Genomic DNA, 25,887 nt, shown 5'->3' with positions numbered 1-25,887 from the left:
AATGTAATGCTGACCTGTGAGGATTATAGCAGCATAATGTGTGAGAAGTGCTTCAAACAGTCTGTAGTACTGAAACAGAACATTCGTATTGGGTGGAATCTCTAGCATGTCACCTGCCAAGTGTTTGTAGAAAGTGGCTGGATCCAAGTGGGGCCCTATATACCAACCAGGCCTTCAAGTGCCTTCTCCATTATGGAGGAATGAACAGGTTCCAAGTTTAGGGTTTTAAGAAGGGACTGAAAATGTAATTGTCAATACTATTTTGCATTTTATATAAAGTTTATGATGCAGCTATTGGAACCCTTGGTCTCCGATATACTTTGTGTGTGGCCTACTATAGAGAAACAGTGACATCAGAATGTGTCTGTTTTGGTGGATTTATATATTCCATATTGGTACAGGTTTTTTACATTTTTACAATATAGTTTTCTTGACCCATAAATAATGTCTTTAATGTTTAAAAGGACCATAGCTTAGACAATATTTACATAGCTCTACCATGCATACACAGAGCTTTAGTGTCAGAAAAATTAAACATTTTGCCAATATAAACTTGCAGACACAACAAACCCTGACTGACTCAAGCTGATGTTAAACCCTCAAATAAAACTACTTTGGAATTTTAACGAGTGTCTTGTAATTCAGGGATATAAAAATAGTCTTAAATTTTGACTTTACAATATGTACATTATTTGCACTGTTAATTTATGAATACAGTTTTGAAACTTTATAAATATCAATTGCTGCTCCTACTATATTGGAAACCTGCAATAATGTTTCAGATATACAGGAATTTCAAACTTGATTTCACAATAGTTCTGTATAAGAAGCAGGCTAATCGCCTTAATGCAATTAACTGACACACCACATTTTATCTTTAAAAAGTTGTCAGAATTAGGATGATCCTATCCTTTGACTTAACTAGCTGAATCCTAGCAACCATTGAAAGAAATTCTTACATAGCATCAAAATTGGTTGGGCTACATTAGTACAATTGGTGAGTAACTGAACGAAAAGTGGGGTAAAAATGTTCAGACATTCATTCTTTTGTCATTTGACTTAAATAGGCAGCTGAAGTAGTAAATGAGGTCTAAATAATACTGCATTTTTTCTTGGATTTCACATAATAAAAAAAAAAGCCACTTAGAACTCAATTTCTCCATTTGTTGGCATAGCCCCAAAAGTAGCATCATAATCTGTTTTCAATTTTACTCTTACATTATTGCAGCCCTCCTGCTTGTTACATTATTCAGCACCTTGACTGAATATGAGGGTGGGAGGGGGAAGAGAGACATGTGCTTCTATTGTTTCACATCAAGTAATTTAAGCTATTTAAAAACTGTGTAGGCATATTGCTCATAGATACTAGTAAAGTTTAAGAAATTATGCAGTTTTTGCCTTTGTGTCCTTTTCGCTTTTTGGGTTTTGTTGCTCTTTGTCCAAATGGAGAACTGGGAAGTTCAGCAGTTGGACTGGGAAGGTCATCTGTATAATAGGGATATCTCACTGATCGGGGCTGTGGAATTGGCTGTCCTAGGAAGTAACCTTCCTCTTCTGAATCAGATGATGATGAAGTTGAACACCAATAGTCTTCCTCATCACCAAAGAATCCCAAAAACTGGTCTTGATGGTTCCCTGTTACATAGTCTGAAGAAATACGGCTGTACTGGCTGTATGAGTTTGGAGTATATGCCCGAATAGTATGTGGACTTTTATTATACACTGATTTATCATAATTCTGAGGGGAATAAAAATTAAGTCTTTCCTTTGGCAAGAGTTTTCTTTCTGCAGCCAAGTGAAGTGCATTATCAGACCTAGACTTTCTACTCTTCCTGCGCCGATGTTGCTGCCTAGTCCCAAGGTCTTCAAACTGATAAACTCGCCGTCGAGTCCTTTCACTCATGGGAGGCTGCCGAATGTCGAGGTTCTCATAATTTCCGTTGTCAATGACGTCATCCGAAAACTTAACCTGCTGAGGTCGAGTCTGTGATTTGGACCTTCTGAGAACTGGCATATGTAGTGGCTTTTCATCTGGCAATGCATTGCCTTGACATAATTCAGAATTTAAACTTTTTAGGGACTCTGTACTCCTGTGAAGCATTGAGGAATTTAGGGTTCCCATGTTACTCATTTTCTCACAGTTGTCTACTTCCAGCTCTTGGTATGTTTGCAAAGAATACAAAGATGGTCTTGGTATAACTTCTCCATCTACAGAAGCACCTAAAAGAAAATGTTATGAAATATATTTATTATCTCTCCCATCTTCCACACTTGAAGTGCTAACAGTGAAGAACTGAAGAATTATACAAAGTTCTTTTAAAATTGCAATTGAAAAAGAATTTGAGGTTCTGATTATAAAGAGTGCAGTAAAGGGCATTGATCGATCAGCTACTGTTAAGTAATGATCCCTTAAAATTACTGGAAACTAGGGCCCCTTCCGCACATGCAAAATGATGCGTTTTCAAACCACTTTCACAACTGTTTGCAAGTGGATTTTGCTATTCCGCACAGCTTCAAAGAGCACTGAAAGCAGTTTGAAAATGCATTATTCTGCATGTGCGGAATGAGCCAATGATTGGAATTTTAACTGTCACAATTACATTTCTATAGTTAGGTCCACATCATTCTACCACCATCTTTTTGATTTCTTCTATCACAATCAGCTAAAGCAAAGAACAAGACAACATTATACATAGTAAATTGTTCCTCTGAACTTCCTCTATTCCTTGCTTTCTTCTGCTCAACTGATTTACATAAAAAAGGAGAAACCAACATGTATTTGGCCACTACTGAAAGATATTTTGGTAATCCTGATATTCCTCAGCCCTTCAGTGGAATTATACCAGAACAGCAAAAGCAATAGTAATAAGCATAATTTCTTTCTATTTAATCCTTTTCACAGAATTCAATCACTCATCCATTAATATTAAAACTAGGTACAGATTAGGCTATAGTTACGCTTTCCAAACGAACCTTCAAGACATCTTACCTGTAACATTGGACAAAGCCAGCGAATCCATTGAATCTCTAACACACTGCTCCTGTTTCAGGTCTGATAAACATTCCAGTGAATTTTCATACCATGGCTTTTGGTCATGTTTATACCTAGTTGCACTGTGTTCCATGTCTAGCTCTTGGATCTTCCTGCTGCTGGCAGGTCCTGGATGGCTCCCATAAGCAGAGTCCCCTAGACCATCTTGGGACTGAGCCCAGTACATATCTGCCTGGTATTTCTTACTTGCTAGGTTTTGGCTGTTTTTATTCAACTCAGAACTTCCTTTAACCATGCTTTCAGATACCCATTGTTCATTTGCTCTAACATTTACTTCCACTGATTGCTGTAAGAGACTTTTATCACCAAACTTGAGAAGTAGCTGAGTCATATAGTCCTCATGTTCAGCCCATTCTTCAGGATCATCTGGAATTTCTTGCTCCCCTCTTCCTTTCCAGATGTCTTCATCAACAAAGCCCATTCCTTGCCTTGAAAGGCTTAAGTCATCCAATTTCCTTGAAAGTGTATCATCAGCTGTGCTTGACAGGCCAGGAAATTTGTAATTCAGAGCTGGGGACAGGAGAAGGGACTGTCTACACTGATCTGCTGACCGACTGCTTTTCCCCATACGAACACTCCTCCTGGAGTCCCTTGAGCGGGCAGACTGAAAAGCAGAGTCAGAGGAGTCCGAGGCATGAACATCTTCGCCCAGACTGCATGACTTGGAACAATAAATCTGTCCTTGCTTGGGAAGGAAAGGAGAGCCAAGCAGGGAAACTTTGCAATGAGCACATGAAAAGCAAGTTTCAGTGGCATGCCAGTGCTGTCCATCGTAAGTCATCTGAGCATGATCAACCCCTGTCAAGAAGAGATGAACAGTTACTTTTTGTGTATGATTGGTAACTATTCCCTGGGTTCTTTACGTCTTTCTGATATTGGAAGCACTGAACCTGCAAAATATTACCTTAAAATCTGAGTGGATTTATTTATTTCATTTAAAATGTTTATATGCCAGTTCCTCAGAGTTGCTCAAGGCAGCTCAGAAAATAAAGGTAAAATCATGAAAACAATCTCATTAAAATTATGAGCCATTAAAAAAACACACGAAAACCTAGATGCATTAAACATTTTGCAGATGAAATAATCAGGGACGTAGGTATAGATTTTTTATGAGGGGGGTTCGGGGGTGGGGCCACACCCCCACCTGCCCTTAGGACATGGCCACGCCTCCCCAAGCCCCGCCCCCGGCCTAGCGCTTATAAAAGCAGCTCTCCAAGGTCAGGGACGGCAGACTGCCCTGCCCTGCCCTGCCCCCCACCAGCTGGGCTCCCAACCGGCAGTTTCTTCTGCCCTCCCCTTTGGGCAGAGGCATAGAGGGAAAATGGAGCCCGGTGCAAAATCTGAGTTTTGCCCCCACCCCCTCCATGGGCAGCCGCTGTGATGCCGGAATCCACCCCCAAACAGCATCACTTTCAATGGTGTTTAAACTAGAGATCCCAAATTCTCCTTTTAAATCCACCTTAAAGGGAGAATCTGGGGTCCCTAGTTAAACAACATTGAAAGTGATGCTGTTTGGGGGTGGATTATCCCCCACCCTGAAACAGCATCACTTTCAATGTGGCGTAGTGGTTAAGAGCAGGTGCATTCTAATCTGGAGGAACCGAGTTTGATTCCCTGCTCTGCCAATTGAGCTGTGGAGGCTTATCTGGGGAATTCAGATTAGCCTGTACATTCCAACACACGCCAGGTGGGTCACCTTGGGCTAGTCACAGCTTTTTGGAGCTCTCTCATCCCCACCCACCTCACAGGGTGTTTGTTGTGAGGGAGGAAGGGCAAGGAGATTGTAAGCTCCTTTGAGTCTCCTACAGGAGAGAAAGGGGGGATATAAATCCAAACTCTTCTTCTTCTTCTAAACTGAGGACCTCAGATTCTCCCTTTAAATCCATGCCAAAGGGGGTGGATTTAAAAGGAGAATCTGGGGAATTTGGGGAGTGCCTGCTGTCAGGGGTGCAATTGTTAAGAAAGCACCAAACTTTCAGGGTATCTTTAGGAGACTCTCCTAATGATACCACCCATGTTTGGTGAAGTTTGGTTCAGGGTGTCCAAAGTTATGGACCCTCAAAGGTGTAGCCCCCATCTCCTATTAGCTCCCATTGGAAACAATGGGGGATGGGGGCACCTCCTTTGGGAGTCCATAGCTTTGGACCCTCTGGACCAAACTTCACAAAACCTGGGTGGTATCAATAAGAGACTCTCCTGATAATACCTCCCAGGTTTGGTGAAGTTTGGTTCAGGGTGTCCAAAGTTATGGACCCTCAAAGGTGTAGCCCCCATCTTCTATTGGCTCCCATTGGAAACAATGGAGGATGGGGGCACCCCCTTTGGGAGTCCATAACTTTGGACCCCCTGAACAAACCTCACCAAAGCTGGGTAGTATCATCAGGAGAATCCCTCAAACAATCCCTGAAAGTTTGGTGCTGCTAGCCCAAGCAATGCGCCCCCTGAAGTCCAAAAACTGAAAAAACACAAAAATGTTTAAAAAACCCACAAACGGAGGGGCGGAGCTTCAGACATGAATGGGGGGATTGAACCCGAGGAAACCCCCCCCCCTTACCTACATCCTTGGAAATAATCCTTGTAACACTCTACAGGCAGATTGTAAAAAACAATTTAAAATATCAAGCCCCTACATAAAAACCTGGGTAAAAAAGAATTGCTTTGGCCTGGTGCCTAGAAGACAGGAGTGTCAGACTCATCTCAAGGGGGGGAATCAGTCCACAAGTGAAAAAGCCCACTCTGGTAGCCACCTGCCTGATTTGGGAAGGTCAGAGGCACAGAGAGCAGCTCTTGTGAGGAGAATTTCAATGGTAGGCTGACTCTCCTAATGATACCACCCATGTTTGGTGAAGTTTGGTGCACAAGATTGTCCTTCAAGCACTCAGGCCACAAGCCTGTTATGGCTTTATCAGTAATAACCAGTGCTTTTAAATGTGCCCAGAAAAAGATCTTGCAGTACTTGGGTGCTATGACCCCTGTTTCCAGTCCAACAGTGGCCCAATTTACACACAAGCACATGCAAACTCATATGGCTGCATGTATAGGCACTTGAAGCGAGGATAGCAATATGTATTTATGACAAGGGTAATCTAGTCAACAAAATGCCCTTTCTAAAATAGGTTTTACTTAAAATGTTGATTATAAAATTACAAAAACATTTTATCCAAAACGCATTTGTTGTTTGTGTATCTACTGCATTAGAAAGCTACTCTTCTGAAATCTGGCCATGTTAGGAGGTAGCACAAGAAAGGGAAAATTGACAAATGTATGCCTCATACACTTGCATGAACTCTTAATTCATTCTATTCCAGGAATGGGAGGAAGGTGGTGCAGGAGACTGTAAGGGAAACAGAAGAAATCTATTCAGTGAACTCATTCCATTCAAAGTTCATGGGATTCAACCAGTGGTGGGATTCAGCAGGTTCGCATCACTTCGGCAGAACCAGTTGTTAAAATGGTATTTGTTAAATTATTAAATAATTTAATAATTAAATTATTAATTATTTAACCACCGGAACTGGTTGTTAAATTATTTGAATCCCACCACTGGATTCAACCCTTATCCTCTCTGGTGTGAATAGCACTAGTTATAATATTTGCAATTTTAGACATCTTTGTCTTATTGAAGACAAACTGTTTTCAAGCTTGACCTACTAGGTCAATTTGTAATGTAAACATTTTTATGTTTTAAGGTGCAGAATTACCTATGTGTTCCCCACAAGTCTCACAATACTCTGCATACAGGGACTCAAAACAGCTACAACAGAATGGACGTCCATCCTTCATGATGTATCTCTGTCCTCCAAGGATGGTTTCACACTCCAGGCAACAAAAATGTTTCATGTGCCAATGGCGACCTTCTGCTTCTGTACATTCATCAGCAAAGATAATCTATAAAAAAAGAAGACTTCAGGCAAAATTAAAAGGCTATGGAAGAAATGAAAGCCAATAGCTTGCTTACAATCTTCCTTCTGGTTATTGTTGGAACATTTAATTTGCAAAAAACAAAGCCACATAAATCTTGGTTTTTAAAAGGCTTCAAAAATTAAGTTGCTGAACAACATTTGTTTCTTTCTCTAGTACTGCTGAATTGCAGGATTCCTTACCTCATCACATGCTGAACAGCGTGGCTTGAGGAGTTCAGCGTGGTGTCTACCACAATGAATTTTTCCATCGTGGTAAAAATAAATTAAGTCGACAAGAAGTTCATTGCACGTAGTACACACAAAACAGGATGGATGCCAGCAGACCCCAGGTCCTGCTCTTGATGCAAACACTGCAACTTCACCTCCATTTATTTTTGTACCACACTGAAAATAAATGACAAGTGAAAGATACCGTCTATTTTCTGAATATGACCTTTATGACAACAAACATAACCTTTTAAAATACATCTTTCACGCACCACAATCTAACAGCATGTTCTATCTTGATATCTTAACATTTTTCTAGGAAAGAGTGGCTTTCAGAGCACGATTATGTGATTATGATGACCATTTTTTTAACCTAAAACAGGAGAGGATCATAATTTTAAGCAGGCATGACTCAAACCATAGTAGACCATTAAGTATTATTCTAAAGTAGTTCTGAGAATCTCGCATTATATAGCTGAATCTTTGAGCATTAAACTACATCAACATGAATTTCTTTCATGTAATAAGAATTTTACCTGTTCACAAAGTGTACGCATTACTGCTCTTGAGAGTAATTTGACTGTGCCTCGTCCCAGTGCTTCCTTCTTACGTTGTGAACTAAATATTTGAAGTTCCTTCTTTTCCTCTTCACTTAAAGATTGACAATATCTAACCTTTGCCAAAAGGAAGTAATACCAATGTTATACACTAGTGTCTGGTGGATAACAAAAACTGTCAATGCAGCAAACACATGCACACAACAAGAACTGAAAAAGCATCCTGCTTTACCCGATGTTTTTATCACACTGAAAGCATGACTTTTATTTGGTAGTGAAATTGGACAGAGCAAATCACTGGCAGTGCACATATGTTAAAAGGAATTCAGACATGCACGCATTCAGTTTAGCAATTACAGATCAAGATTAACACAACCTAGTTTAAGCACAGGTTGTTAAAAATAACCGTGCATATAGCATATAATAGTGAGGTATTGGCAAGTTGTAGGAATTTGATAATAGACTATTTTCTCACATATTCTAAAGCCTGCCTGGACACATTGCACTGACTCTTACACCAGTAATATGATGAATTAAGTAACAGCAGTCTGAGAAAACATTATCTTAATGCATTTACTTACTTCATTTATACCACACATTTCTCCACATTTGGGACCTATAATTCCATCATTTTCCTCTCATCCATTCTATCCTCAGTACAACCCTATGAGGTAGGTTAGGTTATGTGCATAACTAACCCAAGGTCACACTGAAAGCCTCCATGGCAGAATGGGGATTCAAATCTGAGTCTCCAAGATCTAGCTTAACACTGTAACCATTACATCAATAGATAACAGGCTGCTTTAAGAGTGGGTAAGGACACCAATTGTGTTTCTATATGAGTTACTATTCTTATCATGCCTTCTCCTCCTAATGCTGTCCTCCATATCTGTATCAGGGGTGATTGGCACGTTCAATCATACCAATGCAGAGGTGCAGCAGAATTACTTTTCCCCAGATGAGGCTGTGCAGGAGACCAGATTAAAGAATCATGGATCTGTTCAGTAGGCATATTTGTCTGTTCATAGGTTACTCTGGGTCAAACTTTTTAAAAATCTACTTCATTCTGACACACTGTCAGTTCTCTCACAGCAAACAATCTGGGAATTTCTGTCATAATCTGAGAAGCCAGATTGCCTATTGAACACCCAGGAAGTTGTTTAGCAGGACAAAACCTGAATGAACAAAATTCTTACTTCATTATCATGGGGTGGTAGCTGATAAAGCAGCTGTTTAATTCTGTGTTTCTCTCCAGGACTGTTAACATAAGGGACCTTCTCCTCTGACAAACAGGCGAAGTATAGCTGTACCTGAATTGGAAAACAAAAATAAAAGTTAGTCCCTCCCTTGTAAGAATCATTCATCTGTTACCTCATTTCCAGCCAGATGACGAGTTAGCTTGCTCACTGTTTCGCAATATCTTGATTGATCTTAACAGACAGAATTTCACTTTTTTCTTAGCCTTATCTTAGATTTTGTTTACAAAGAGAAAGAGGGTTGATTTTTCTTTTGTACTTCAGATCTTCAGCAGAGTTTGCATTCCTCTAGGTAGAAGATAACCAGATGAGCCAGCTCAGCAGAACAGGACTGCCTGAGATGGCTATAGCACACAGCTGTGGAATTGCTGTTCTGGAATGTAGCAACAATTAGGGGTGTCATAAATTATGTACATCAAATTTACACCCCCTTCAGGTGTAAATTCCACATTTCTTTCTGCTTTATAACACACAATGTGTAAAGCTCTTCACAAAACAACTGATGTATTGATAAGCTTGATTTGCTCGATGAACTTTATAGGTTGAAGTGACAAATGCTGTTATGTAATTTCTTGATAAGGTTCATTATGTCCATGCAAACTTCTGTTAGAACTTTTTGCATTGTTATTTTGGGAATAGACAGGCATGTTCTCATTTCTACCTAATGCAAGTTACTCAGAATGCTGTCCTTTTTTCAATTTTTTAAAAAAGCTATGGCTCAAAACTAAGAAGCAGCTGTTCGGACAAACTATTTGTTGCTTCTTATTACAATAGAATTGTTTGTAAAGAAGCCAGTAGCTTCTTTTAAAATTAGTAAAGAGAGGTTCTGATTTACAACTTGCTTCAAACTTAAAAACAAGCATTTTGAAAAACAGTTCCTTTTTAGTGATCTCAACATATGCTCTAGTTATGGAACTGATAAAAATGCGGATGGCGAGGCTGGGGGAGTACTATGTAGGAAAATTATTTTCAAAAATAAGATGACTTTATCGCTAAGTCTAAATGAAAAATATGGTAAGGAGTGTTTATATGTCTTTGTAACCATTTTACAAAAAAAACCAGAAATGCCATGAAACTCTTTTTTCCTCTATGGATCAATATATCTAGAAATAAATATTTCCTATTGTAATGTACTTACATTAGCTTGTCCATTTATATTTCATTCTTATTATATACAAATAGTCTCATCATTAGTTAAACAATTAGGAGTTTAAAATCCACTCGTGATTTTTTTAAAGTAAGAATGGTTTACACCAATACTAATAACTTGCATTTGTATAAATGCAGAAAATTCTTAACTTCTTTTTTAGTACAATTTCTCAGTGGGACAAAAAAAATTCAAAGAAATAAAAACAGACCTATCTTGACTACATTGTTCTTTAACAAGTCATCAGTCAGAGGTGAACACAGCTCTGATAAGCTTCAAAGAGACAGCACTATTTGCTTCTACCTGCTCAGGTCTAAGACCTGGTGGCACCCAGGCATATTCTTCCAAGGCACAGCCAGAGTCATCATCAGATGTTGAGCTTCTCTGGAAACCAAAGGTCAGATTGCAAACATTTGGTTCCATTTCCAAAAGGCACGCTGTCAGTGTTGGAATGAGAAGATATTCAGTTGCAGCTCATCAATTAAGTGTTCTGGAAAAAAAATCAAAATTGAAATGATAAAATAAAAGGCATGATTGCTTTTTAAAAATAAGATGTTAACAATGGTCTTTGGGGCAAGTATATATTATGTTAATAGTCCAAAGAGGTTAAGAAAACAAACCCATTTATCAAACAATTATGCTGTAAATCACCACTTTCTTCTAAAAATTGAAAACCCAACACCAGAAACCAAAACATGAAAATTTTTGTCTACTTTTAGAACGCTCCACAGGGGTCCTAGAGCCTTGGGGAAAGAACTAGGTACGTACTAGGACCCAAGGGAACATTCTAGAACAAAGAAGTTCCAGCATGTGGCAGATTAATATGCAATTCTTTTATATTTCGATGGAAAAGAGTATGAGTTCAAAAGGGGAAACATATATACTATTTAGCATGAACATGCAGAAATAGGAAAACACAGTATTAAGCAGTGGAACTTTTTCTGTAGGTTTATTTATTTAGCTATTTATATCCTACTTTTCTCCCCAGTGGGAACCCAAAACAGCTTACAATAAATATGATTCTTCCCACTTTCCAATATGTTTATATTTCATAGATGAACTCATACTCCACTCAGAATATTATTTTCTGAATCAATATTTTCTCTAAATAGCAATAGTAGCTAATGTTCATATTACAAATTCTTCATATGCTCAGTATACACACAATATTCATAGTTAATGGTTCATTTTCAATTTGCAGTACAATCCTAAACAAAGTTACACCCTTCTAAGCCCATTGACTTCCACAGATTTAGAAGGGTAAAACTATTTAAGGTTACATTCATAGTAGCTTAACAATGCTGTTGGATAATGGTCAAAATCTGTCTTATCAGATAAGAATTGAAAGCCAGTATGGTGTAGTGGTTAAGGTATCAAAGTAGGACCTGAGAAACCTAGGTTCTATTCCCCACACTGCCATGAAAACGTTATGAGTGACTTTGGGATTTCTCACGTGAAACAAATATTCTCAATTCACGAACTCTGCACTGTAATACTAAATTACAGCCACTGCCATAGCATGCCCACACTCAAGCAGAGATCCTCAGTTATGCCTCATCAGCACATCTTACGCTGAAACTAGATGTTCCAAGAAAAACTTGCTTTGGAGTTCAGTGAAGATGTAATTTAATTTCATTATACCAATTCTGACTGCTTCCTTCCTAGGCAATGAATTTGGACAGTATGCACAGGTCAAAGCAATAACAAATAACAACAACAGGTTTGTCAAGGTTAAATTTGGTCGGTGCAAACTATAAATATCTAGTTATAATCTCCCATCCACCCCTCCACTTTTGTTTTCTTGCATGAACTTCCTGACCTTTATATGCCATCTGATAGCATTTCTCAGTTAAATGAGAGAGGGAGAGAAAGACAGATTTTACAGTTCATCTGTTAGCCAAGATCTGGCTAGCGCTAGCCCTTATATCTGTTAAATGAATACACAAAAATTAAGGATTAAAAAATCTATAGTTTAGGCTATAAACTTGGGACATTCAAATCAGTTCCTTCTCTCTGGAATGAAAAAAGGCTGAAAAGGAAGCCATCACTTCTAAGTGCAACTAATGGTTGAAATAAAATTAAATCTTAGTTAGAATGCTTGCTGGAGGGAAAAAAGAAAACTTAGTACGGTAATTATATTTTTATGGAACTAGTTATCTTCATGCTTCTACTGATTCTAGAGTTAGGAAGATTCATATCCAGTATCCCAAACTGATCAAAACCTATTTGGAATATGCGCTAGTGAGTTTAATATACAGCTTAAGCAGTCCCTTAAAGACAAAAAAAAATCAATTTTAAAGTCTTGTCTTAAATGAGATGTTATGCATAAAATTGGTTAGCACTAAACAGTCTAAATATCAAATAGCAATCTGATAAATAGTTGATATTATGGATATATAGACATTACAACATTGATATTTTAAGTCTTAACCTTTTGTACCTTGCTGGTCAATGACCGTAAAAAAATAGAGATAGATATTTTAAGTTTAATGAAGCAGAAAATAAACTCGTATTTTAAAAATAAATATTCCTTTAATAAGTTTTAACAATAGTAAGACCAATCCAGTTAATTTTTCTTCTTATTTTACTGTCAGTTCGGGAACAGATTTTTGCCAGTGTTCTATCAACTAGTCTAAACTGACGACCATATACTGCTCAGAAACTGTTAAATTGCCTTTCCTTGTAGAGCTAAACTGGTTTGATAAAATTATCATTTAGAAATTATGTTTTATAGAGAAAATAAGTCACCAGTTTCAGCCACAGATTTTCTTCCTCCTGCGGCAGGCTCAAAGTTGTTGTTGCCCTAAGAAGTTATGCATCACTTCATGGGAACAGGCTGAACCCAGTGATGATGGCAGCACTGCTAAGGCCAGGCTTGACTCAAACAGGGTAGGTCTAGGGAAAGGGCACAGCAGGCATGAACATCATCCCCTCTTGTGCTTCCTGCAACAGGGAGCACAAGGAGCCAGAGTGGCACTACCAATGCCTCTAGAGCTTGCCAGTAACAGTGACAGCTGGGGTGGGGGTGATGATGGGTCTGTGCTCATGCTGCTGCCAGCGAGGAACAAGATGGTCCCAACACTTACATTTGCCCATGGGGCAGCAGTGCAGAAATTGGAACAATGGCATGTACAAGTGACATTCTTTGCCTCTTGCCATGACTGTGCCCTCATCTGTTTGAATCTGTATGTCTCCCTGAGCCATGGGGAAAGGTGGGGTATTAGAATTTTAATTCATATATATTTGTGGTGCCTCAAGTGGTTGCTTGAGCTGTTACAGCATTTTTATATATGTATTTTTACACGTAAGTGGGGAGTTACCTGAACTGCAAATTCAAGACTGTTTTCATCTCATTGTATACTAGTTACATCATTAAAAGGAAGGTAGGAGGCAGCCATTACATGATACCCACTTGTCTTATTTTTAAATTTTTATTCAACATGTCTAACAAAAAGTATTACATGGCTTTTTTTAGGACAAACATGACAACCTGCAATCAATAACTAAGTTGTACAGGGTCACCTCTAGGCAAACCAGCAAGATGTTCAGAAAATTATCCTTTTACAGGTGAATGGGGCATTAAACATAAAATCAGATTAAAGATAATTTTGTTTCAAAAGCTTAGATACACACAACAGGGCAAACAGCATTTATTGCCACTTAATGTACACCATTCAAGAGACAGAACCATGCACAAAAGTTGCCGGACAAAAAAATTCTAAAAGATTCCTTGTTCTACATGCAACAGTTGAAGCCAAGTGTGAAACTAGCCCTTATGTTAGGATTTCCAGATCGCTGAGTTTGTTCTGTGATCACCTCTGACCAGGCTGAAGAGGTCACAATTCATAAGGCCAGTTAGCAAACATTCCTGCCCACCTCCTGCTGTTTAACTCCATCCTGCAGGGCAAATTGTTTAACAACTTTTTTTGTTTAACTGCTTGTTAACAAGGCTATGGGGAATCCAAGATGTATATCACATACATCCATTCACAGCACACTGCAACTACAGCTGAAAGGGTCAAAACTTGAGGTTAAAAAGCAGGTGTCTGAGAGTTGACTTACATATTAGAATATGCAACACAATCTTAAAGAGGAAAAGCAGTAATACCACATAGCAACTTCAGTAAATCTGCATATCAATAGTATAAAGAGTGTTTTCAGAACATTTCAAAGGCATGAAAGTGGGCAGGGCTATGGGGAAAAGATATCTCAATTCTACATTGATTTTTTTTTACTACAACCAAAGTAGGAGAAGATGCCCTTTCTAATACCAAGTGGAATTATAAAAGAGATTTGAGAACACGCTTCAGAATGTCTTCAGATATTGCAAATACACATTTGTTCCTCCAATTTACTGCAGACATGAGCCAAAGCCAAAGATTCCAATGGAGGGAAATAAATTGCAAGCTTAACTGATTCACTGAAAACCAATGAAGTAAGGCATTTGTTTATTGTACCCTTGTAAAAGCACTGGGGTAACATGTTATTTGCATTCATTTGCCTGCACAATACAATATAAACAAAGGACCTGATATGCCTCAAGTGGAAATAAGCTGGACAAAAACCATGTCAATAACTTAACATAGGAAGTCATATCCCAATGAAGTCATTTCCCCTAATAGTTTGCCAGATGAAGAAACCAGGCAAATTTAACTTTATAGAAAACTCCTATTGATACATGTTTTACATTTCTATTTTAAACAACGACCATAAGAAACAGCAGCCAGAGCTTACTCCAGTGAAAACATATACTTAGGTTTCACCTTGTCACCTGTTGGCTCCCGAACAACTCTTCTTTGTTGAAACTTACAGCTCTCATGATTATAAAGAAAACATTTCAGGGAAGTGATAAAGTAGTCACTAGATCTGGGTAAAAAATTATGGTCCAAATTACATTTGAATTTTCAGGGGTTTTTTTTAAAGCAAGCTACTAAGGGAAGGAGAATGCTGGATTCTATTACAGAAAAAGAGTTCATCATGATACAAAGCCAGCAGTCTGTCTACACTCTAGTACAAATGTACAACTTAACTTCCCAAAACAAAAAATCCATCTTACATCTCTGCTTCCAGATAGATATATTTGGATTACTCTGAGATTTTACTGACACTTCTCTTTTTTTTATTTATACTCCACCCTCCAGAGGCAAGTCGGGCTTGGGGCAGTTGACCTTATATTTTAAAAATCAGCAGAGTTTAATTCAACTACGCAAACTCTCAGACAGCTGCTTTTTTATGCAAACTCTCAGGCTGTGGCTTTTTAACAACATATCTATCTAGAGGCAATCTCAAATAGACCCATTTATATCCACATGCCATTTACATCTACTAAATTTCCTGCAAAGTAACCATGTTTGAGGTTAAACAGCTGCAATACACACACACTGTTTTAAATACTTCAGAAAAGTCTTGACAGGGATTCTAGGGCTCTTTGGCTGCAGTCCACAAACCATTTCATTCCAAAGCAGACTCCTTCAAGCCCTGCCTTTTCTTTTTTGCCATCTGATCTATTAGATTTAAAGCTCTTCTTGCTGAAGTTGGCAGGTTCCGGGCTTCCAAAAGTCGACCACTCACCAGTGGGCAGAGTTGCGAAGGACATCCATCTGCTCAGCTGTTCTCTGGTATGTCTGCAGGAAGAGCCTCTGGGCAGAATCTGAAGACTGCCCAAGCAAAAAGGCTTGCAGGGGAAACGGCCAGGAAGAAAACAAATCCAGAGCACCTTCAGAAGACCCCCTGCCCGGGTACGGAGGAGGGGCTCCCCAACTGGAGCAGAGTGAATGGGAAGGCAACGGCAGGCGAGGAAATCTCACCTCACCTCCCCCCACCCCGCCAAGGCAGACTCGTTCCAGCAAATCCCCCCCCCCCTTCGGCTCTCCAGGCGAAAAGACACCCTCCCCTGCCCCAACAGCAGAGAATTACTCTGAAAAACCAACACTTTTTTTTAGTCACAAGCAACGGGGTGGGGTGGGCGGGGGACGACGACGAGGGGGAGGATTACCACAGACGCCCTTCCCCACCACCACCAGCCTCTCCAAAGACTCGTCTCTCACCCACACTGAGCAACGCTTCCAAAAGCCTCCCTGCCGCCAGTGAGAATGGCGGGGGGGGGGGGGGGCTTTGCACATTGAGCACCCGGGCCAGTGTCCCTCCTTCCCATCGCAGACTTCTTGACATCCCATAACAAAATTATAAAAACAAAACAAAACACCACCCCCAAATCCTCCTGCATCTCTCCTTCCCGCTCAGAAAACAACACAGCAGCAGCAGGTCTATCCTGTTTCATTCTAAATCGCTTGGGACAGGATCTCCCCAGGACGGTGTACAGAACACTTACAGGAATCTCTTCACCACGTCAGGGGCTCCCGCACGGAAATATTTCATCCTAAGTCTTTCCCCTACTATTTTTTCCTTAGTCCGGCCTTCCTCCCTCCCTTCTCCGAAATGTCTCCAGGTACAACAGGGAGCCTGTCTTTCTTCTCCGCAACGCCGTCACCCTCACAACCTCCCCTGCTCCCTAGCCTCTTCTGTGCTTGAGCCTACCAAAGTCTATAAAAGGAGCGTCTTCAGTCACCTCCTCTTTCTCCGTTTACTTTAGCAACAAAATTTAACTGCACAAGAGAGGGCCAAAGATGGGAAATCCTCCTCCAGGGCAAGTCAGCCAATGTAACGGGTCCTGTCTTCATTTCTCGTTTGAAAATAAAACACCCCCCCCCCCCCCCCCGCAAAACAAACCCACACACACACGGTTGGCCATAAACAGAGATTGATACACTGCATTTGTTAAAGAACTGTAACCTCTCATCTCACTCCCAGAAGCTCATTAAAAGGCTATATGATGCTTTAAGAGTTTTTGGGTTGCAAATTGTGCTGGAGAGCCTATGCTGGAAAACTAGTTTGTTTTTGTATTTATGGGTACTATTTTTACTTGATGTTGCCCCAACTCCACCCTCTATTGTGTCTAAAACCCTCCTGGCTACATTTCAGAGTTCTGAGGAACTGACCCCAGCGCAGTTTTCAGTTCCTTTGACACTGGACACACTGCCTATCAATCACTACTGACCTAGTATGAACTACAAGCTGCTATAAGCAGCATCCTCCAGGAAAGAAACTTCAGCACAGCACATGGGTGCATTAAAAATTGGGGGGAGGAGACAATCACTTTCAGTCCCTGAGAGCTTTCTGTGCCATCTCAATACAAGGAAATGTGAGAGGATACCACTGGGTCAGACATTAACAAAGGTCTTTGACAAGTCTATACAAAGAACATTTTCATATGAATTGCCAAAGCTGCCATCAATAATGTAAGCCAACTAAAGATTAGACACTTTTGTGGAAAGTGGGATCATTCCACTAGACAAGCAAAAATAATAATAGCTTGAAACTGGTTTCTCTGCATACTGCACATACTATAGTAACCAAGTCACAAACACAAATGAAGTTTTGATTTTTTTTTCAAGATAGGGACAAAAAATATATTGCATTCAAGATGCCCCTTCCCTGCTCTTTCCGAGTCTCAATAAATGTTTTGATCTTCAACACAAGAGTTACAATTATACTACTCTGGAATTAAGGACTGTGGGAAAGAATGGGAGTGCAGTCTCATTTCTCCCCTTACACTGTAATCAGAACAATTGTCTTTGCAGCAATAAAACGGAAGTACCACCTTCAGCTCCAATTTTGAAAGGTCACAGTATCCTAACATTCTAATAATTATTAATTCTAACATTCTAATAATCCTAACAGTCTAATAATTCTAATAATAATTCTAATAATAATTCTAATAATTTGTGTCCAGGTAGCATAATCAGCTCACTTCATGACTTTATGAATTATTGATTTAGATCCATTTTGTTCCATTAACTTCAGTAGGGCAAATAGTTAGCTGACATTAAAGTAACCAAGCTTAGCTGGACTATAGGTTGAACTCTTGTCTGCTTGGTTTATTTAGCACAGGCACATTATGTTCATTTAGATTAGATGTCATCACATGTACATCGATTTCTCAAGCGTGGACAGTTTTGTGGATATCTAAATCCATGGATCAGGCCCACGCTGAGAGAAAGGAGATCGTTCTCCAAACTTGGGGGATTCCCCATATTTGAAGAAAAATATAAAAACATGGAGGAAATGGATAGGGTGTTTAAATCCCCCCAAACAGAGAAGCATTGCCTGCACATGTGCAGACAATGCTTCTAGAAGTGCAGCTGCTGTCCCCCATCACCATCACCCCCATCACCATCACCCCCATCACCACCACCCAACCCCCCCCGCCTAACATTGCCCCAACTGTTGCTATTGCTGCCCCCTAGGGGACAGTCCAGCTCCTGGCATGGCCACTACTCCCTCTGCAGCCCTTCCCCATTGTGTTTAAAAACATGGAGGAAGATATAAAACCCTCAAACACTGGCCCAAATGAGGGAAGCTGTAGCCACAAAGCCCAGGTGTCAGTGGAGGTAAAGCCTGGAGCATTAGCAAGCCCTCCCCCTCCCCCCCTCACAACTTCCAAACAGTAGGGAGAAGGAGGAAGCAGAAGGATAGATGGGCAGGTAAGCGGGGGGGGGGGGGAGTGAGAGACGTTACCACATACACCAGCAGCTTGAGCAAAGGCATGAAGAGTTGAAATTGCAGAGAAGTAGACATAACCTGTTGTAGCAAAATGTCACAACCTACAATCTTGTGTATAGTTTGGCGGCTAAGTTCCAACAACTTCTGTGGAATTTATATAGTTCCACAGTGTGGTACAGGACTGTGTTTAAAAAGACCACATCCAGCGCAGGTAATTACCTGTGCATATAAGTGCACCCTCCAAAGTTGTCTACCTCCTAGTTAAAAATCCATTGTAATGTGGACTTTTAGGCAAGATGCCATAAATTAATAATGTAAATACATGTAAAATAAAATGGTTATTTTGTTCATTCGATAAGCCACCCAGTGTGTTGGATCCTGTTTTCTGTGAAAGGAAGGTGCTGAAGGTTGTGGATTTTCCCTGCTCCCCACCCCCACCCCTTGCAGCAATCCCTTCCAATCTAGGGTAAGTTGATTGCTAATGTCTCAGGACCTGTGTGGAGTAATATCTGTTAAAATTAGGAGGCAGCAATGAGGAAGGGGAAGAATCAGCTGTAACTGTGCCTTCTATTTTTGCCTTCTATTAGTAGAACTACAATTGTAATTTAAAAAAATATTTAAAAATGTTGTTCTAGGATTTGGGAACAAAATGGTATAACAGATCCTGTTGTAGGTTTCAGTTTAACAGACACTTACCTATTAATAAGTCTGTTGTTAAGTTTAACAGCTCAGCATGAAAAACTGTGAACTGGATTCAGAGCTTTTCCAGCACCAGATAATGAGGACAGAGAGATCGAATGATAATGTTTTAGTGCACAGATCACTAAAGTTTAGTATGTAAGTAGTATGTATAAGCTAGGGACATTAAGTTGGTAGAGTCAGACAACAGTATTTGTAAGACAGACATGATGGCCAGCAACCAGTATTTAATCGACCTGACAAACTTTGAACATGGGAAAAACCACCAACATTGCTTCTATTTCCTCTACATATTTTAACAGAACGAAGAATTTCCTCTAGCTCTGATTTTGCATACAATTGGTTCAGGCACCAATGCCAGTAGGTTTTCCTTCTGCATGTGGATTCCTCTGTTGATCCTTAAATTTCACTCAATGCAACTAAGGACATTTATTTTCCCTATCCCATTTTTTCCCATGAACCAGTAGGGCAATGACTCAAGCACAGTATTTTCAATTAATCTGCATTGCTCTTAAAGAAAATACCTAATGGTGGACAATTTAAAATCCTGATACATACATGTATTTGTTTACAGTTAATAAAGCGTGCTTGGTAAAAGATAAACAAAATGGTCTGTGATAAAGTAGCAGATAACTAGTCTTGCAAGCTACTTTTGAAATGATAAATCATTTCTGATTCCTATGAGATATCACAAATCCAGGGCCAGCTCTAGGTATTTTGTTAGCTCAAACAATATTTAATTTGCCACCTTCTGCCTCTACCATTATTTCTTCAACAGCACAACATGGATTTATGGAGAATTAGCCATAGCTTCCTGGGATACATTTTTCTTTTAATTTCTTTAACATTAACTGTACAATGCATATTAATTCACTATATGAATCACAGTTTCATGGCAGAATTTTAATAGCTGCTCTCCTTTCTAATCAACAAAAAGAAGTTTTGTGGTGCCACAACGTGTTTTGCCGTACCTCAGTGTTGTAATATAATGGTTGAACTGGATTTTAATAGTAGACGGAGCTGTCAGTTGCACAGTTACAGCTGTTATGAATTGCTTCTCTATTCATTTTGTACTTTTGTGTTTTGCCCAGAAAGGTCACAATGTGCACTTCTTAAACTTCATGGCTTTTAAATTTTCCTCTTCTGTAGCAATAAGAAATAATAAAATCTGTTAAGGTTTTGAAGTGGCACAACATTCTTTGGTTTTTCTTCAACAGGTCAACATGGATATTCCTCTGGAATTAGTTACTTAATTTGTGCCAAAACTTCACCAGGAGTTTCTCCCTTCAACTCCAGTGTGGAGCACTGGAAGAAAAAGGACCTCTGAGCATACAAATGGTGTCTTTCTCTTGCCATTGTATTCATTTGAAATATGGTATTGGTGGAGAGTTTGCAGATACCATGGTTGATCAAAAGACAAATAGATGGGTTCTAAATCAAGCCTGAACTCTCCCTAGGAGCCAAAAGACCAAACCAAGGCTATCATATTCTGGGCACATTATGAGAAGACAGAACCACTGGGAAAAGATAATAATGTTAGGAAAAGTTGAAAGCAGCAGGAGATTGACTGAAAGAGATCGATTGATTCAATCAAGGAAACCACGGATCTCAGTACGGAGATTGTTAATTCATAGATCACCATAAATTGGAAGTGATGGCACTTACTACTGAGTTAGTCTAGATTGGAAGGAGACAATAGTTAATATACAAATTTCCATTTAGTATCAGTGCTTTTGGAAGGATATTGCAAGCTTGTAGTTTCATTGCATTACTCCATAACTTTTGACTATTATACAAAAGGGGTGGGGTGGGTTGCAATATAATTCAGCACACTCACAGACTGCTGAGAACAACAGTCATTTATGAGAATAGCCCTTGACTATTGTTACAGCCATAGAGAATTTCTCCACAACTATCCAATGAGTGAGTGGAAAGAGGCAGGAGCAAGGACTGGAATTAGCTCTGCCTGCCTAGTGAAGCATCCCTATTGCTACAGAACCCCAAACAGTCAGTCACTTCTGCAACTGGTCCTGATTGAATTTCACAATTATTTTTGCCCTCTAGTTGCAGCTGACTGACTTTGTAGTGCAACGTCTAATGCCAGCCTCTGCATAGTATTCCTTGGTGTTCTCCCATCCAAATACAAATCAGGGCTAACCCTGCTTAGCTTTTGAGATCTGACAAGATTGGACTAACCTGAGCTTTTCAGAACAGGACAATGGGATAATAGCACCCTAACCACATTTCTTCCTTAAATGTAAAATTAGTTTGTCCAGAAGAATGAAAAGGAGAGGAAATAGAGATATAACTTTACCAAAACAATACCATTTTGTTACTGCATACTGCTAAAAGGGCATTTTCATTACTACAATTCACAACTTTGATGAATTCAAAACACAACAGGCTTGATCCAATGGCTCTCTTGTCAATAAATGAGGAGCTTCCCAATGAGCTCCAGATGAAAATAAGAGGTAGAGGAGGTGGGAGTGTTTTCTTTTGCTCGCTTTAAGAAAGTTCCAAAGGCTAATTCTGAATGGGCTGGGTTTAGGTACTGTCTAGGATGGCACTTCAACTTTACAACCTATTGTTTGGTTAGGGAAGAAGCAGTCTGAATATAGTGAATGCTTCCTGCAAGAATTAAATTGAAGTGTGACAGACTTCAATTCATAGGGTGCTAAGAAGAGTCAATCATGTCTCAAAGGCATTGATATTGCCAAGGGCAAATCCACTCTGGAAAGGAAAAAGGCGTGAGTCATGTCTTGGCCTTATTTCAGTGTGAAGAAAGATTAGTTGTCCTCAAGAAAGTAACTGACAGCTAAGCAGAAAACATCTGATTTCATCTCACTCCACCCCTTCCTCCCCCACCTTTCAATCTGCCTTATAAATTATTCAATGAAAGCATCACCAAGCCAACACATATAGATGACATTTGTGAGATAAAGGAGTTTAAAAGCACACTGGATATCATATAACTCCGTTTTGCCAAGTCTGATTTAGCAAGTACAAGCAAAAACTTGATGCTAATTATTTCTTATGATATAATGCTAAACACATCAGATTTGGCATAATGCAGAGACAGTCTTTCACATTTTGTTCACACCTGATAATATATTGGAAGGCATCAGTATATTCGTTTGTCCACAGTGGGTTCATCGTACTGAATCCATTATACTGGATCTGTACCCCCACTACCTATTCCTCTATTGTGCTGCCCAAAGAACTTCAGTTATTTAGATATAGCAAATCTAAACACACACACACACACACACACACACACACAAATACAAGTACATCCATCATACGATCACTCTAGATTTAGAAGGTTAGATATTGTTAGAAGTCTTCATAGAACTTCACATGTCCACCAACATTAGGATGGTAGTTGTAATATCACACCTTTGCATGGCTGGGGGCACATCTACAGAAAATGGGAGCCCAGGGCAAGATGCCAAATTGCGCCCCCCCCCCAAGCGTCTGACACCCATCTTTCAGATAACTGCACCATAATATCAGCTCAAAAACACAAGGGAGTTCAAGGGCACAAACCCAGCTCTCCTTGTCCCAGTTTTACCCTCACACCAATCCTTAATGGCAAAGTGGGAATTTGAAACTGGATTTCCTAGATACCTGTCCAACCTACTTCCCTCTTCAACAAAAAACAACAACAACAAAAGCTGTATCAATAATGAAAGAATGCAAAGTATTTTCTTCATGGATTCACCTGTATGCAACTGGCATTTTTCCATTTGGATAAAGAAACTAAAATTAGCTCACAGCTTGTTAGAACTGAATGGCATATCCATAATGATGTTTTGGAGAGCCAACATGGTATAGAGTAGGACTACAATTTGGAAGAGCCAAGACTGACCACCCCCTCCCCCAACTTAGCCAGGGAAGCTCACTGAGTAACTTTTAAGAAACATTTTACTTAAAGAAGTTTCTTTGCAGTCTTTGCTCCAAATCATTCTGCCTGAAAAACTCGGGGGAGGGGGGGATGGATTGGGAGAGGTGAAATGTCCAGTTTTTTCCCAGGGTATATTATTGCTCTCCCCAACATCTAGCTCTACCTCTCCCCCCCACCACCACTTTTTGGTTCTGCAGGCGTTGGCAGCAAGGCTGGGTTGAAATTCTGGCTCATTGCTGCACCTGGCAGGGTGCTTCTGAACCTAGGGAAAGGCAGCCAGCCAAGAGCAGCTGCAGTAGCCCCTGTAGAGGGTGGCCACAGGATATGAAGGAAGAGGAGGCATGACCACAGGCACTGGCAAGGAGGCTTTGCTTCCTGCCTTTACCTTGGCTGGGTGAGGCTGCCACTCACCATCAGAATACCTCCTCACTCATCTGCCTTCTGGCATGGTGGGCTGGGTTGGCAGTTCAGGGAGCAGCTCCGGGCACCCTGGGCTGAAAGACTTGCTTCCCCTGCTGGCCCTGCAGTGCAGCTTCTCCAAGGGCAGGCCAGTGCTGGGTTTGGTCTGGCTGCTTTGCAAGGGGCAGCCCAACCACTCACCCAGAGGTGCTCCACCACGTCTGCCCTTCGGCAAGCCACAACCAGGCAGCAGCTGCCCCAATTCCTCGCTGATGGGGGATGGGCAAGTGGCCAAATGCACCCATCATGTGAGCCACACAAGCTGTGCCTGGGACTAGGTCTCTTAGAACTCTCTGAGCTCCACCTATCTCGTAAGGTGCCTGCTGGGGGGCGGGGGAGAGAGATGATTGTAAGCTACTTTAAGGCTCCTTTTGGTAGTGAAAAGCTATTGTTGCAAACCCAGCAGCAAAAGGAGAGGTTGCATTAGGCTGGTACCTGAATAGGGATCAAGTTAACTATTTGCAAGCCAGAAAGAACATTGAACAAACTTTACCTATGAACATCAGATAAGAAGAATGCAAACCTACTGAACCATAGTAAGAACTATGTTTGAATTCAGCTATATGTTAAGGAATTGTACTGCAGTGCTTAAATATTTTTAGTTTCATTGCAAGGGAGAAGGATAGAAGACAAAACCAGAATAAGTTGGTGCCACTTACCATTTACCACCCCACCCTTTGCCTCATGAGACCCAATTTGGCTATGGGACATTTGCTATCACCTTGTATTTACACTGCCGCACATAAACATCTAAAAGGCAAATTTGATAGTGATTTATATTTTGTTGAACATTTGCTGCTGAACTACACTATTCTATTAGTTGCAATTCAAGCCTCCTTTCGACTTTGTCTAGACAAATATAGGCAAGCAACATAGAACACCAAAGTTATTATATAATTTATTGCGATGTCAATTCTCCAAGTCAGTATCATACTTCATTAGAAGAATGAAGCAGATTATCAAAGTAGTATGATCTACACACACACACACACACACACACACACACACACACACACACACAGAGAGAGAGAGAGAGAGAGAGAGAGAGAGAGAGAGAGAGAGAGAGAGAGAGAGTAGAGTAGAATAAACCAAGCTAATACAGCAAAGAATAAAAGGTAACCAAAATATATCACATTCTGATCAAGTGCAACTGTTCAGTGAATCTACAGCAATCAAGAACTTCTCCAACAAGGTGCTTTATTCATAGTTATACTTGCATTGGCCTTGCACAAAAATAAAACATAATTTGGGTTACAGAGAACATGAGGACAATTGCCCCATACAGCCCTATTCTCCAAGATCATCCTAGTACACACCATTATGTAACTGAGGAAGTGGAAGATTCACTAAAATGTGTACTCTGTTATCTACATCTCAACAGAGGTGAGAGAAAGGCAACTATTTATTTAGCAAGAGCCTGAACTTTAAATTGCCCATAAGACACTAAACAATAAAGTCAGGCATTTTTATCACATCATTGCTTGCTTATCTGAAGGGATTCTTCTCAGTTCAAAGGGTCAGTTTCACACCAGGATACCAGTGTTTATCATTGCTGGGCCTCAACAATTGTAAAGGGAAGTGTTGCTTCTAACTGGTATGACAATGGGCCAATCCAATAGGCACTTCAAAGAGACACCCAGATACTTTGAATTGACCATAGTTCCCATGCTAAATTCCAGAGGGCTTTCTTCATGCAGGAGTTTGAACATACCCTCTAAAATTAAGTATGCAGAAAGCCAATGTCACAGAACTGTGGCAAATGGAACACAAAGTTCCTATGCGTATATCCAGCCAATAGTGAGAGAAGATGCCTAGAGGTGAAATAAACACCCTTCCTTATGATTTATTGGTTTACTTCATTTTTATTCTACCTTTCTCCCCAAAGGGCCCCCAAAGAGGCTACAATTAATTCTCCTCTCCTTCACTGCATCCTCCCAACAGCCCTTTGAGCCAAATTGGGCTAAATTTGTGAGACTGTCTCAAGGTCACACACAGTGACAGGAATCAACACAATTTGTATTCATTTGTTTACTTAAATAGTTTACGCCTTGTTTTTCTTCACAATAGAGACCCAACGTGGCTTACATCGCTGACTCCCGATGTGTCTTACATCGCTCCATA

General features: G+C 40.1%; 1 protein-coding gene across 3 annotated transcripts in view; it reads right to left on the bottom strand.

Moving 5' to 3' along the window:
- Positions 1–363: 363 nt before the first annotated feature.
- The window catches only part of PRICKLE1 (prickle planar cell polarity protein 1), a 75,038-nt gene continuing 49,514 nt past the window's right edge, over positions 364–25,887 (bottom strand). Inside the window, exons 1-8 of one of the 3 annotated variants that reach the window (XM_048501773.1) lie at positions 16,474–16,635; positions 10,446–10,632; positions 8,936–9,049; positions 7,719–7,856; positions 7,156–7,359; positions 6,754–6,940; positions 2,990–3,850; positions 364–2,220 (exon numbers count right to left, since the gene is read on the bottom strand). In XM_048501773.1, the coding sequence (XP_048357730.1) occupies positions 1,376–2,220; positions 2,990–3,850; positions 6,754–6,940; positions 7,156–7,359; positions 7,719–7,856; positions 8,936–9,049; positions 10,446–10,565 (2,469 nt within the window). In that variant the 5' untranslated portion in view covers positions 10,566–10,632; positions 16,474–16,635 and the 3' untranslated portion in view covers positions 364–1,375. Of the gene's footprint in view, positions 2,221–2,989; positions 3,851–6,753; positions 6,941–7,155; positions 7,360–7,718; positions 7,857–8,935; positions 9,050–10,445; positions 10,633–15,713; positions 15,878–16,473; positions 16,636–25,887 lie in introns of those variants that run through there. The other 2 variants (XM_048501774.1, XM_048501772.1) reach the window with 2 other exon arrangements.

This window comes from Sphaerodactylus townsendi, linkage group LG06, assembly GCF_021028975.2.
Source record: "Sphaerodactylus townsendi isolate TG3544 linkage group LG06, MPM_Stown_v2.3, whole genome shotgun sequence".
NCBI lineage: Eukaryota > Metazoa > Chordata > Lepidosauria > Squamata > Sphaerodactylidae > Sphaerodactylus > Sphaerodactylus townsendi.
Note: the sequence above shows the minus strand (reverse complement) of the source record. Positions and strands in the feature narration are given on the sequence as shown.